Source organism: Odontesthes bonariensis, chromosome 6, assembly GCF_027942865.1.
Source record: "Odontesthes bonariensis isolate fOdoBon6 chromosome 6, fOdoBon6.hap1, whole genome shotgun sequence".
Lineage (NCBI taxonomy): Eukaryota > Metazoa > Chordata > Actinopteri > Atheriniformes > Atherinopsidae > Odontesthes > Odontesthes bonariensis.
The window spans coordinates 39,350,310-39,365,845 of NC_134511.1; the positions used below are offsets into that span (position 1 = coordinate 39,350,310).

General features: G+C 40.5%; 1 protein-coding gene across 1 annotated transcript in view; it reads left to right on the forward strand.

Moving 5' to 3' along the window:
* Positions 1 to 668: 668 nt before the first annotated feature.
* The window catches only part of LOC142382664 (uncharacterized), a 36,575-nt gene continuing 21,707 nt past the window's right edge, over positions 669 to 15,536 (forward strand). The window contains exon 1 of the mRNA XM_075468763.1: positions 669 to 987. Within this exon, the coding sequence (XP_075324878.1) occupies positions 896 to 987 (92 nt within the window). The 5' untranslated portion in view covers positions 669 to 895. The remainder of the gene's footprint in view (positions 988 to 15,536) is intronic.

A 15,536-nucleotide genomic window follows, 5' to 3' on the forward strand; every position in this document is an offset into this window, starting at 1 on the left:
ATCCGGAGGTAGATAGGGTGAACACATTTGGTGTCTGCATCATGTATGTGTAGTGAATGTATAAATGCATGATTTGTATGAACAAGAAAAATAACTCCATCCAATCTTAAAAATCTGAAAAAGTGGCCCTTGCTTTTTTTTTTTATGTTAAAGTGCCTCAGACTCATTTCCCATGAAATTGGCCCTTCTTAAACTTGTTGAGAGATGGCGTGCACAGTTACTGACTTCCCTGGAGTCTGCCATGGGCCAATTCAAAGACAAAGACAAAGTGAGGGAAACTGGCAGATCTGAATCCGCTAAACTGCTTGCAGCCTCTCTAAATGACACCGACCATTTATATTCCTATCAATTGTATTACAATAAAGTAAAAGCAATCTATCATTTTTTATGACTCATTTGTTGCCAGTATTTGATGGTGGGATGCCCTTACTTTACTTTGTCATGTAACCTATTGGCGTTTTGCCTTATGAACAAAAAAACAATGGCTCTAAAATTAATTATTCTTTAGAATAATGACTTCTTTTTTTATGATCTGCAAGTGTTGTCGAGTCTTTGAGTTGCACCTTTCCTTCAACTAACCCTGTTAGTGAAGTCATTATGCTTTCCACTCTCTCAACGGGAGGTGGGGCTTTTCGGTGAAAACTTAATTCTACCCAGTTGCACAAAGACCAGCGTGCAGTCACAGAGTCTCCTCTACGCTGTGAATGCGCAGCGCCTTCACAGATAGCTCCACTTTAGAACTACATTGCATGAACCTGCATAGCTTTCGTGCAGGTTTCTTGGCCGACCTTCAGTGCTGCGCTGTGGCCATTTTCAATCCGATAATCCGACCCTGAAAACTTTTGGGATCTGTGAACACAGAAGCTGCGGGAGTGGTCTGGAAACTTTTGCCATCATGAGCAGACAAACGGTCAACCTTGATACCTACAATCTGTCGCTGCTCACGGCCAAAGAGGACATCATCAACCCTCGGTCCTCCACAAACTGGTAATGCACAGTCTTGTTAAACAATCTTAAATCTGGCTGCATTAGCACAGTCCGGTTTGTATAATGAAAAAGAAACGTTATAACGGTGCATTGTGAAAATGGGACAGCTACGAATGCAAGCAACTTTGTCGAAACTTTCATAGTCTCTATCTTATCTCAGTCGAAGCTGTTCATGTACAACCAGAGTGGTAGTTGCGTAATCGGAGGCTTGATTTAAATTAATCCAGACAGTGAAGTAGAGGTTGCCAGCACAGGGACAGCACGCAACCTAGACTATATTTACAAGTGGATGTAGGTAGGTTTAGTGGCACTGACTTTCAACTGCAGTCCATGACGCACCCCAAGCTGCTGGTGTGGCTGGGAGCGCAGCACCTGGCCGGCGGCTTGGTGACCTCACCCGTGTCTTGCGCTGGTTATTCTCCCCAAGGAGTTGTGTGCTCTCATGGCATCGTGTTTCTGTAGCGCTGCTGATCACTGACAGGAATTGTCTTTCAGGGCGAAACTCCTTAAATTGACAGATAGCATGCACAAGTGCTACCCATGAGACGCACCAATGACGATAATTACAGGCAGAACTGAGATGTATGAGTTGACTTGCGAAAAATATTGAATATCATCTATTTAGGGTGCAAGACAAGCGTTCAAAATACAGCTCTAACGTTTACACACGAGAACTTTTACCTTTTAGTAATCACCAGAACATTCTCAAACATGGAAACTACAAGGAAATGACTTGGATACTTACTATAAAAAATTCCGCTGGTATGTGGAATCATAGCTCATGCTGTAACCTGAGCACCTGACACTCGGTTCATTCTGTTCTTTTGTCATAGGGTTTGTCTGGTCTGTCACTAAGGTGACATATCCATCTTTTCCAAACAATACCAGCCTACCTCTCTAATCTTCTCATATTTTCTTCCTCTCTTATACTCTGTGCATGTAGTCTGTGTGGCATAATCTTCTGAAGATACAAATATGTCATCAGTGGCTACACCTAGCAAGTACAGTAAACATGTTATGTACCATGACCCCTGTCTTGCCAAGCATCCACTCAGTTTAGTTAAAAAAATGTTGTCCAAGGCTCAAGGGCACACACTTGCTCAAGTAGAACTGATTTAATCCATTTCTGTTTCATCTCTGTTTGCCGCTTAACTTTCCCATTCAGGAAATGAGTTTCAGAGCAGTGAGCATTATCCCCCCTTGAGAAGCTGAATTCGGACATCTTCATGAATGCCATGGAAAGAAATTCCCCATGCGGCCCGAACGTGCTCAGTTTCCATTCTCTCGTAGGTGTGGAAAGTGTTCATGTTCAGAATCACTATGGTGATTTTATTCCCATAGCGACTGCTACAAACTGATACGTCACTGATCGCTCCGTTTTTGTTTCCCTAAATCTAACACATGCATATTTGCTTGTGTTTAGCCAAATTTAGAAGGGAAACAAAAGAAACTGAGAGGGACCTCCCTCAGCTTTTAATAAGTGAACTTAAATCGCTCTGCTGTGATGGAATCAAGAGATGGGAGGGGGAGACACTGATATCACACTATTGAGACAGGATCCCCACTCACTGCATGCGTGTGTATGTGTTTTGGCAGGATTTCATGTGTGTTCATGCAAATATTTTTGTTTCTGCCTGTGCATATGTATCCTGCAGCGCGGTTTGTAAAGAGTTGAAGGCATTGAGAAGTTTGCATGGAGCAGGATAGGAGTCCTGTTTTGTTGAACGATCCCACCCCCACTATGTGGCCTTGAGGGCCTTGTGTGTATTATCTAATGACCTTGTCTTCTGAATGGGAAACAGAGCTATTGTGGGTGAGACTGAAGAAAAGAGGAGCAATTTCAATGCATCCTTCATTCAGACCTCTCCACAGCTTTGGAGGTCTCTGTTCAGTCTCTCAGACCACTGAATCCCATGAAGTGTATAACTTTTTGGCTGAAAATGGGCACTGTGTGTATGTGTTTGAAGTGACAGAAAAAAAAGATACACAGTCAAAATAAAAAATAAAAAATCAATCCACACCATTTTCCTTTTAGTTTGCGTTTTGTACCAAACAAAAAGCACAAGTTAAAGGTCTAGCACTTCTGAGGCAACAGAAACAAAGAAGCACAAATAACCAGGGGTGTCTTCCTGCCCAATATCAAAAAGACTGCAGCGACAGCTTAGCCAAACATTTGAGGGTATACAAGTGTGTTACAGTTTTGTTTCAGCCTTGCACAGCACATCAGATAGGGATTTCTATTGAGTTGTGGAGCAATTCATCCGGATGGGTGTGGACTATATGTAATAATCTGTGGGCTCTGACGGAGTTGATTGGAACTTCTTCAAAGACCTCTTTCTTACAGGCCACTTTTGTACTGAGTGCCAAGTTTGTGGAAAGTGTTCTCTGTTGGATATTATTGCAGACAGGCTGTGACACATAATGTAAATATCTGCTTTCATTGTAACAAAGTGACTCAGTAAAAACAGAGTATTCACACACAAATATCTCAAGACAAGGTATGACATTTGATTTTATTAAGATTATGTCATGATGTGGCATAAGCAGCTATTCCTTGCCTGTTGTTTCAGTGTTTGTTGATCCCTCTTTCTTGCCATCTCAAAGCACGTTCGAAGCACACGACCACCTTTCCTGAGTCTGGTTCTGCTAGGAAGTTCTTCCTGTTAAAGGGGAGTTTTTTCTTCACCTCGTGCGTGCACAGGACAGGGGACTGAATCGAAGAGAAGTTTCAATGCAATGTGTTTCTTCAGCTAGACAACTTTTAACCCTAACCTTTTGAATTGACATTGTATGAAGTGGACTAATTTTGATATGAATTTATTTGATTTGATTGGATTAGGCTATGATTGTATTAAAATGAATTGTGTTATTGGCTTGAGTTGGACTGTGTGAAGTGCCTTAAAAGGGACATATGTTGTGATTGGCCGCGATATAAATAAAACTGAATTGAATTGATTTGTCGTATACAGTAATTATTTTAGTAATTATTACTTGTATATGTAAGTGTGCGCAGCAGCGGCATTTTATGAAAATATTCAGCCTATATTGTTATACAATATATCAGTCAACCTCTTGAATTTGTTTATTATATAGAAATAAAACATTTAGTCATTTAGACTTTTAGACTTTTATCCCCTTTGTTTTCCTCGATCAAGTTTACCCATTTTCATTTAAGATGTAATACACTATCCATGTTCTCCAGCTCTTTGATGTCCTGCAGGAACTCTCCAGTTGATGATAAGTGGAGGGCCTTATGTTTCAGCACAAGCCCGGGGTGTGTGTGTTGCTCCCACTTGCCAAACTTTCCACAGGTTCATGCATGATTAACTGATACCTAAAGAGTCCCTGACTCTAAAGTTACTTGCCAGGTAGAATATAACTGGGTTTGGAGAGAGGATAAGAGGGAGGGAGATAAAATGTGGGGCCTCGTGTGTGTGAGTGTGATGTTGCACATGCTTTAGTGATTCTGCTTTTGTATGATATTATAGTAACAGTATTATCACGTCACAAGTTATTGTTGGAACTTACTTGCACAGGCTCTACTTTTTGCTCAATGCTCAGTTCCTTATTTATTCAAAAATCAAACTTGTTTTAAAGGTTAAAAAAAGGCTGTTGCGTCACGTTTCAGGTTGATTAAGGTTTTCATAGTCTTCTTTGTTAAAATAAATCCAGAACTCACAGAAAATCCCACTGTAGGCAAAGTAGAGTTGGTGTTGTCTTGCTGGTTGGGATAAGGCTTCAAAGCTTGCACAAAATGTTGTTATCAGGCAAACAGAACACGTTTGATTGAAAAAAAAAAAAGCTATATATGGGAAGTCAAAGGGCATGAACATTGAACCAATGCCCAGTCTTTTTTCTGACTATCTCTCTCTTTATCTCTGCCTTCTGTGCTATACTCTGAAGTGGCTCTGTTTGGCTTTGATCACCACTGAATTCCAAAAAATCCTCTTACTTACTTTTCCTGTCAAACACTTGAAACACCAGTTTAGGTTTAATTTCTTTGTCAACCAGAGGGTTTGTTGCCTGATGCTCAAGCAGTAATTTAGTCTGATCAAAGAAGTACTTGTATTATTCAAATGCTTCTGTTGTGACAGCAGGGTGAACATTAAGCAAACGAATGTCCCTATTGGGGCGTATATGTCGGGTTTGAGAGGTTCAGATATGCACTGTGTAGGTTTTGACTTCTACTGAGCCCTCAGCTTTGCCCTGCTGCCTGTGTGATAAAGTCAGTGGGTGGCCTGTTAGAAAATGATGATAATGATAGCTATGATGGCTGTTATACTATGTTTCTCTGTTTAGATGAACTTAGAGAATGATCTTTTCAGTTATCGCATAACAACTGCTTGCTAGCCCCTTAAATATTGTTTAGATTCATTTAAGTGTCCATGATGATGTTGCAGGGTAATGGCAGGTTATAGGCATGAAGAGACATGACTACGGATGATTTTTGTGAATATGAGTTGTGTTTGCTAGTCTCTCTCTCTCTATATATATATATGGACAGCTTAGCGTTCCAACTGCTGGGTGAAAGATCACAAATTGTGACGGCCCAATAGAGGATACAAAAGGTTGGCAATTAAGTATTCATGACTTCAGGGAACTCCTGTGTAGTTGTTTTGGTGTCAAATGTCTGTTGGAAACAAAATAAAGAGTTGTTTCCCAAACAAAATATATTGTGTCCAGCAGGTCTGAGAGCTCTGTTTTTATGTGGTAAGAGTTTTATATAAAGATGTTCATGCCAGTCTTCCTTACACTTGACCTTTCTATCAAATCCTCCTTTTGTTTATCGAAGTGCCTCAGCTGATTACGACGCAGATGGCCTTTGCGCATTGTTTCCACTGGAAATCTGTCGTTTTTATGCCTACAATGGTAGACATAACAAATAGTGTATTGTTTCCCAATGCAGTTTAAGATGAAGGCTGAGTCATTCTGCTGGAACACTTTGTGTTTTTGTGGAGCCTTTAAAAAAAAAAAAAAAAAAAAAAAAAAAAAAGATTTAGATGCACTGGAAAATACAACCCCCTTTCCAATGTGTATTTACAACAGAAATCAACTATTTACAAATCTCATGTATCATTTTTATAGTCAAAATTGAGATGTTTAACTTTTTTTATGAAAATATCAGTCAACCTTGAATTTTATGGCAGCAACACATTTTAAAAAAAGTTGGGACTTGGGCAAAAAAGGCTTGAGAAATGAGTGGTACTTAAAAGAAACAGCTGCAGGGACATGTTACATTGAATTAGGTTGATTGGCAACAGATCAGTTACACAATTGGGTATAAAAAGAGCACCTTCTGGGGCAGAGTCCCTCAGAAGTAAAATAAATGAGATATTCAGTAATCTGTGTCTACAAATTTCACATCTGGAAAGACACCATTAATGCTAAAAGGTATAAACAAGTTTTAAAGCAATATATGCTCCCATCCGTCATGACGTCTTTTTCAGTCATTTGCATATTTCACTAATACAATGCTAAATCTCATACTGCATCTATTACAACAACATGGCTTCATAGTAGAGGTGGAAGAGACCGAATGCTCAACTGGCCTTGCTGCAGTCGAGACCTTCCACCAATTGAAAACATTTAGTGCATCATGAAAAGAAAAATACAACAAAGTAGACCCGGAATTGTTGAGCCGCTAGATTCCTTTATCAAACAAGAATGGGACAACATTCCTCTCCCAAAGGTCCAGCAACTGGTCTCCTCAGTTCCAAGATGTTTACTGACTGTTGTTAAAAGAAGAGGGGTTTCTAAACAGTGGTAAACATGGCCCCATTCCAACCATTTTGAGATGTTTTTCTGCTTTCACTTTCAAGATGAGGTAATGTTTTTTTTTTTTTTTTTTTCATGTAAAATGTCTCACTTTCTATCATTTGATAGTTTTCAGTGTTCTATAGTAAATAGAATATTGCTTCATGTGATTTACAAAGCAGTGCATTGTGTTACATTTTGGGCTGCTGTTTCAGTGCTCAGCTTTGCGGTGCCGTGATGCTGGAGAGACTTTATTAGGGTATAATCAGGCAACAACAGCTCAGAACACACAGACTCTAGGTAAAAAAAAAAGAAAATAAACACAAGTTTACACAGTGTCTCAATCTTTATTTTTTTTTTTAAGTAATGAGACCTGAGTGTACCACACAGTAGGGGTATTACTGAGGTTATGTCACAGTGCTGTTTTAATATAGTTGTACTGTATTTTACAGTAGTGTTTTTGCTGAACTGTTTACCAAAGAAATATCTATATAAAAAAAACTTTTTTTTGGCTAACTGTAAGTATATTAAAATTCATATTATATTGTTACAAATATCTGTGTCACATCCTCTTTCTAATTTTACTGACAAATGCTTTATTTTGTCCAGGACACCAGTTAAATTGCACAAGTTGTCCTACGAAGCCATAGAACTAGATCATTTTAAGAAAAACAGCAGAGATAATGTTTGTATGGTCATGTTTAAAAAGTGAAGTGTTCTCCTATGGATATATATTAAGCCCTTTGTTTCTTTCTATTATTTGTATTTCAAGGGTATGAGAATTCAGGGCCTTGACAATAAAGAGCCTAAATGAAGGTTGTGCAAGTAACCCAGTGCATGCTGAAACATTCTGTCTTGGTCTGTGCCAAACACAACACAAACGGCATTTGACAGCCAACAAAGGGAATGATAGTTAATAACATTTTCAATGGGATTTTGCTTTAATTGCACAATTATGAAGTCATCAGATACATGTACCAACCTGCAATATATGCACCCTAGGTCATTTCAGCACAGACACATTCCTTTCTCACTCCCATAGCTGACCTAACATTTTAAAATATCACATGTTGTGCTTTCTCAGTTTCCCTAAAAAATTGCTTCTACTTCACTGTGGTTACAAACAGCTCCCAGGTTACAACCTGACATTCTTACAGTTAACTGGCATCTTGCAAGAAAGTAGTGCTAATTGCAGGGCTTCGACTGGGAACCTCTATAGCCAATCTCCTGTCATATTTGCTCACTGGCTGGTGACGGGATTGAGCTGTGGGTACTTGTAGACAGTTTAGGGGGTCTGTTGTCCTGACAATCCTGGTGGGAAAGCCAGGTTGTTTGCCGAAAGAGACTGAATGAATTGAGGGAGATGAGTGAAAAGGGACGGGGAAGGCTGGGAACAGACAAAAAAATGAACGGACGAGGAGACTTGAAAAGAAAAATAGAGGAGTAAGAACACAAGTTGTGAAAGAGAAAGAATTACAGTCAGTTTAAGACATGTTCAGCAGCTTGGTCTAGACAAAAGAGCAGAATGTGCAAAAGGTAGAACATACAGGAGTGATGGAGTGGAGAGAATAGAGATGAGAGGACAGGTGGAGGGACGAAGAGAGAGGCTGCAGAGGATCAAAGTAAAATTAAGTGGCCATGTGGAGCTGTAGTTTGTTTAATAGATTGACTAAAGGAAATAGTTTAAGATAAAATGCCAATGTTTTTATTTGTCCCGTAATGACTGTGACACAAAGAGGGGAGGCTATCTCTGAGTGTGCGTGCGTGCGTGTGAGAGAGAGAGAGAACATGAACAGGAAATGCCAGACTGATCCCAGTGGACCATGTTTCAGAGGATTTATCATCATTCCCTCCCATACTTCTCCCATCCAATGTCATGTGCACAGCAAGGAATTTTGTTCCCATCTTCTCCCCTACAGCTCTCTGTGTTCTCCCCAGAGTCATAACAATTTACCACATTGGGATGCTCAACTACGCCCCTGTTTTCATCAAAATGCTTGCTCACCACATATTTCCTTTTACTCCTTGGAAACCTCCAATATGTTCTGACTGTGTCCCATTGTGATGCCATTGTTAATAGTTTTTCTCTTAGCCTAACCATTTATAATATACATATCCCCTGGTGCTTGTCATATTTTCCCCCTGTGTGAACTCTTGACAAGCTTTTCTATAACCTAAATATATCCTTTCCTCCCCCATGTAGCCCATCACTCTTTAGCCTTGCACCCTCATGTATACTCCATATATCCATCTAAACGTCAGTTTAAAAAAAAAAAAATCTTAAAAGGTGCTGTGTTTTCGTTACAAGTATGAACTTTTAGCAGGACTGAGGATGTTTTATATGCTAATATTAAAACCTCTGAATATGCTGAACTCTCTAATGCCAGTCCCCAGTTTAATGAAAATAAACAAAAGTTCATATAAGTATGCATATTTGTCTTTCCAGCTACAAGAATTTAATTAAAGAGCTAAAGCTGAATTTTTCTTTTGGGAGTAAAAATACATGCCTTCTGTGTGCAACAATTCCCATGAACAGTATATACAGCAGAGGTATATGTGTGTCAGGTGGATTGTAGGAGTCGTTTTGTTGGTGGGAAGTTTCTACTGAATGGACAGTCACAATTTGGTTTTGAAAAGAAAGATAACTCTCTGTAAATTTCTTTGAAAGCTCTATACTTGCCAAGGTTTCCATGATTTCCTGTTATATCCAAAAAATAATGTTTTCATGTTGTGTCCCAAGACAAAATGCACACAAACTTACAGACACAGTATGTAATTAGAACGTGTGTGGCTGTGCTTACACAATGACTGGCTAATATTATGTTTTATATGTGGATTATCTCATGGCTGAAACACTAGACTAGCTGTTGGTCACACAGTACCTCATCACATGATAACGTGGTCCTTACTGTTGTTCATCTGTGTCCACGGGCCTTTGTGTAAATGACATGTTTTCACGGCTTCTTAGAAGTTTGTTGTCTTAGGACACTTTGAACTGACATCTAGTGCACAGAAGCTTATTTTTTGTCTCTGTTGCCCACTTTGTCCATCCCCCACTCTTTTCCATCTGCCTCAGCACAGGGAGGGCTGTTTTCTCTCACTGGTCCTTGGCAGTGATTTAATTACTTATTTGTTTAGTTTGTCATATTCTAAACTTCTCTGGCTCTGTGTTCTGCTGAGAACAGAGATTTTCTTCCCTCCCCTCCTCTTTTCAGCATTTCATCCAATCCACTATGCCCCTCACTCCCTCACGTCCTGATATTTTGTGCAGTCGTTGTTTACCTTTTATACCCAAGCTTTTCCTACATTTAGTTGGGCTACACTCTCTGCTCTGTATTGTAATTCAGCTCTCCATAACTTCTGTTATTTCTTTTACTGTTTACTATTCTGTCCAGGCCAAATAGCTTCAGTGCTCTGTAATAGTCACCAGGGAAGTCTGATTTGTAATCAGACTTCCCTGGTGATCTGTCAAATATTATACTGAGCACTTAGTGTTACTCAATGGGTGTATCTGAGCAAATGCTCGTTTGGGTCAAACTGTTAACACACAAACTGTTAACACTCACTTTATGAAAACTTCAAATCTGCTTTGTTGTTGCACAAGTAGACTTGAACATGGCTTTTCATCAGTATTTTAGGTATTGCTCCACCAACACTGCAAAGCAACAACAACAACAACAAAAATATTTGATGATAGCAAAATACAGGTTACTTGATGTTGCTTACTGAATTATCATGCAGATGTGATTTTTATTTTTTTTTGTACATGTATGGATGACAAGATTATAGAGGACACAACACTTAATAAAATCATTTTATGACTTTATACTTATACTGTATCTGCAAATGTGTCAGCATGTTTGAGTATCCTGATGTCAGACTGATGGTACTTGCTAAAGTATTTGAAGCATGCAAAGCAAGCTGTGGTTTTTCCATTCCATTTTCTGCCACTTATCTAGGACTGGGTCGTAGGGGCAACAGTCTAAGCAGAGATCCCCAATCCTCCTTCTCCCCAGACACCTCCTCTACGGGAGACATTGAGTCATCCCCAAGTCTCTCCAGCAAGTAGTATAGTCACTGCCCCAAGGCCTTCTCCCAATAGGACTTATCTGAAACACCTCCCCAATTAAAGGGCGTCCTGAACAGATGCCCAAACCACCTTCACTGGAAATGTCATTCTTTCCGTCACCACCCACATCTCATGACCATTGGTGAGGGTTGCAACATAAATCGACTGGTAAATCGAGAGCTTCTCCTTTCGACTCTCTCTTCATCACGACAGACAACTCGGAGAACTCTCAACTTGGAGAGAGCAATCCACCTGTTTCTGAATGATAACCTCAGACTTGGAGGTGCTCAATCTCATCCCGGCTGCTTCACATGCAGCTGCCAATTGCCCCAGTGACTGATGGTGGTCTCAACTCAGTGAAGCCAACAGGATCACATCATCCGGAAAGATGCAATCCTAAGCCAATAAAACAGAAAACCCTGAGGCCTTTGGCTGAATCCGTTTTCCATTACTGTATTCTTAAAGGGGAACTCCGGGGCATTTGAAGCGCAATCCCATTGCTAGAGGTTGTCAAATACTGACAGTAGGACACAGACAGGTGCAAATCGGCGCTCCCTGTGCGGAGATTGCGCTGTTTGCGCAGCCTGTCATGCGAGGCTAATACGTGGTGGCTAAGGGGCAAGTGCTAAACCAAGTATTTAAAACATTACAACAATACATGCCCAGTAATATTGTTGTAATGTTTTAAATACTTGAACGCAGTTTTTCTAGAGAAGATAATTGCTTTGTATTTGGGAGTATCGTCCATTGACTCTTTTGGGCTTTCACATGCGCGAGCATACAAACAACCGGTAAGTGACATGCTGTTTATAAAGTTGTTTTGTAACGTCCCCATGCCAGTAATGTGAGAACCATGCATATGGTTTTGATGGTAAGGCTTGTGACTTTATTGTCGGATGGTTTATCGTTTCTGCAGTGTGCAAGTTGTTGTTTTACGTGGAAGGGTTAGCACTTGCCCCTTAGCCACCACGTATTAGCCTCGCATGACAGGCTGCCCAAACAGCACAATCTTCGCACAGGGAGCGCCGATTTGCACCTGTCTGTGTCCTACTGTCAGTATTTGACAACCTCTAGCAATGGGATTGCGCTTCAAATGCCCCGGAGTTCCCCTTTAAGTCTTGCAAGTGTACTTGTTTGATCATTTTATACCGTTTATGATTGCAGTTTATGACAAATTCATATATCAAAGCTTGTATGTGCCGTGATATTGAAATAACATCTGACATACATCAAATCAATAACTGGGTTTTAGATAGGATAAATGTATTTCATGTTCTCCTGATGATTTTTAGTGGCCTTTATTCAACATTTTGAGAGACATATGATATGGGCATAGAGAGGGGTTTCTAAAGGTTCATTGTTGCTTATGTTGTCAGTATCAAAATTAAGAATGAAATCAAACTCTATCGTGTTTTTTTCAAAAACTGTACAAAATATCTGTTTGGTTAGCTCAAAAGCTGTTGATTTGTACTTGGGCATGGTTCAGTTATTGGTTCAAGCTTTGTGGGTGAGGCAATACCATCACATCATAACCTAAACCTTTGCCAGAGGTTTACACAAGGCCTGCCAGGGCCAGCCTTACTTCTGGTACAGTCATACACATGGAGTTGACTAAACACCACATGCTGAGCTGAAATTTGGCAGTCTGTCTTTTACTGTATTATGAAAGTATGGTTTTCCTTCTTTTCTGTCAGTATTGGAAGAAGAATATATCTACATATATGTATATATCTACATATATATATATTATGTATAATTTATTTGAGACATTTTCCAGAACAAAAATAAATATGTCTCACATATATGGAACACATATTCGTTTAGGAGGATGAAGTTGTGTCAAAGGCAATAATATAAAAACAACCTCCCTTCCCACCCCTTCAAAAAAAGAAAGAACACGACAAAACCTAAATGTATTAATAGTAACAGAAACAGAACAAACAAAGGTTGGCAGAGGCAGTGCTGACACTATGCAGATGGTACGTATCATTGTGTATGTCTACATGCACAAAGAGAAAAGAAAATTAAAATTAATGAGAAAATGTTGTGCTGTGTGCTGCTAATATGGGGAAAGTAGAATGTGGCCAGGCGGTGCAAGCTTAACCATTAGGGACAGTATCTAGCTGTCAGAGAGAGAATCAAACACACCCTTCCAGAACAATCTAAGGGGAGGACAAGACCAGAACACATGACCAAGACTGGCTGGATTGAGGTGGCACTTGGGTCAGTGCCAGGATGGATATTGGCTAACTTGCTTTTTAGACCAGTAGACCCTGTGGACCACTGCATTGTAAAACTCCACATCAGGTGCAAATAGAAGACGAGTGAACCCACTTCTGTGCAAGATCCCAGACCGCAGATTCTATCTCTATGTTAAGATCCCAGAGCGTGTGTTGAGTCTCAGAGGCTGAGGACTGGTATGTGAGTGTTATACAGTAATGAAATGGTAACTTCAAGGTAGGGATTAGTTTAAGGAGGGTGTCAGTAAGAATGGGGGGAAGGATGGCAGGGAAACCAGAGACATGGTTGTGGACAAAATCTCTGATTTTTAAGTATCAGAAGAAATGAGTCAGCTATAAATTGACGCATGGGTCAACTGGTCAAAAAAGCAAATGTACCATTGATGTAAAGATGCCTAATGGGCACAATATCCCTATTCATCCAGGTTAAGAAAGCCTACTCTATCACAGAAGCCTGAAATAGGTATATAGTCTGTATTGTAAAATGCCGTTTGAGTTCAGATCTTGAGGTAGTATTTGATTACAGCACTATTGGAGTCAGGGGGAGGCACAAGAGGGACATCTGAGATGAAGGGCCACATGAGGCCTCTTCGGTCTGTAGCCATAGTGGAGTTTAGGTCTGATGGTCACTATAGGTCTAGGTCTGATGGTCACTCCTAGGGGTGCGCGATCTGACGATATAAAATCGTGACTGGCGAGGAAGAGTGGAGAATCGCAGGCGATCTACCAAATTAGAGAAACCGTATAGATCGCCTTTGCCAATCACCGCAATGATTATTTTTTTTTTAATGCTGGTTCCCGCCGATGCGGCAGACGTAGGGCGTCCTTAACTTAACCGACCAATCATAGCGAACTGTGCATCGTGACACTTTCTTACACGCCTCCATGTTGTGTTTGTAAAAACTTGGACAGCCATGGCTGAAAGCCAAGCCGACGAGCTGGTGAAGAAGAGGAAATCCACCTCTGTAATTTGGAATTGGTTCAGGTTTTCTTCTACCCTAACCCACTGCTGCTGGTCCACATCAGGAATGGGAACAGCAGCAGCGGCACCATCCACAGCACATCCATAGCGGCGCACGGGAGAAACTCACGGCCAGCAGCAGCACTCTCGGGTCGGATGAGGAAACCGCTAGCAGCTAGCTGTAAAAGCTAGCGGCTAGCTCACAAGCCAACTACGGTGCAAGAGAAAAGGGATGCACCGCGACCGTGACAAACATTACACAGTTGAAAAGTATTCCTTTAGGGCGCTCTGGTGATGGCAGTGCGTGACTGTGGCTGCAGTAAATGAACATGCAGCGTTGCTCATCTGTTGCTAAATGGCATCATGAGGTGGAGTCAAGTCGTCATCAGTGGTTCGTTTTTCTATTTCTGGTTGCGTGTCAGATGTCATCAATTAGATCATTATTTTTCATCTTGAATTGGGTTACAGTTGAATTACAGTTGATTGCCAAATTCTTTCTTTTACTCCTTAGCTCTTCTGTGGTTCAGCATGTCGACTTAACTCTACTGTAATTGGTCTTTTTTTTTTCTTTTGGATGGAAGATCGTGATAAAAAATCGAAATCGTGATTTTATGCAAAAAAATCGTGATACAACATTTTTTCCATATCGCCCACCCCTAGTCACTCCTCAGTAATAAGGAAAAACGTTGGGGAGAACTAGCCCACTCAGGCCCTGGTTTTTTTTGGACTGTGTTTCTTTATTCTATGGACTTTGTTTTTTCAAGTGTACATTCATTTGAATGCAATTTATCCTTCCAATGTATCCTTCCAGCAAGCGATAGCTCCTCCAGCTCCTCTCACCCCAAACCCCATTCCAGTTGCTGCAGAGGGTAGCAACACGGGCACTCGGATCAGCATATCTAACTGATCCAAGAGTTTCAATCTCATTGTTCCCACAACGATATCGTGATTGATTGTTAAGAGAAAACTGACACGTTAAAATATAACAAATAGAACCCATTTAGCCAATTGCAATATGCACACACAGTGTTTCAATTAGGCCAACATTGATCACTGGACCTGCATGCTAACATAACTGTTTTTTCTATTCAGTCAGTATAAGCATTCCAGTAGGCAAACTAGCAGTAGCGAAGTCAAGGATTTGGAGAAACAAATGATACCTTAAGGACAACACTGTTAAACAGAAACATAATATGTAAAGGCTGTAATAGGTTGGTAAACTGTTTTGTGTTGTGAGCTATTGTTTAATTAGTTTACGCGCTTACACCTACGTGAAAGTCCTTAATAAACTTTGCAGCCTCCAATGCAGATGGAAGCCAACTATTGTCTCAATTAGGCAGGGTGATGCGTTAGGCAGGATGATGCTTGGCTGATTAGAGGAGAGTTGGCTTGTATCCACGCGTATATAGAGTTCTGCCGTGGAACTTTTATATGTGGCGTGTTGCTTCACCAGGTCAGGGCTGTAGTCATTGTAGAAGCGGATTTTGTGCTCCTTGCAGGTCACCCCTTCTGTGAGCCTTGCGGA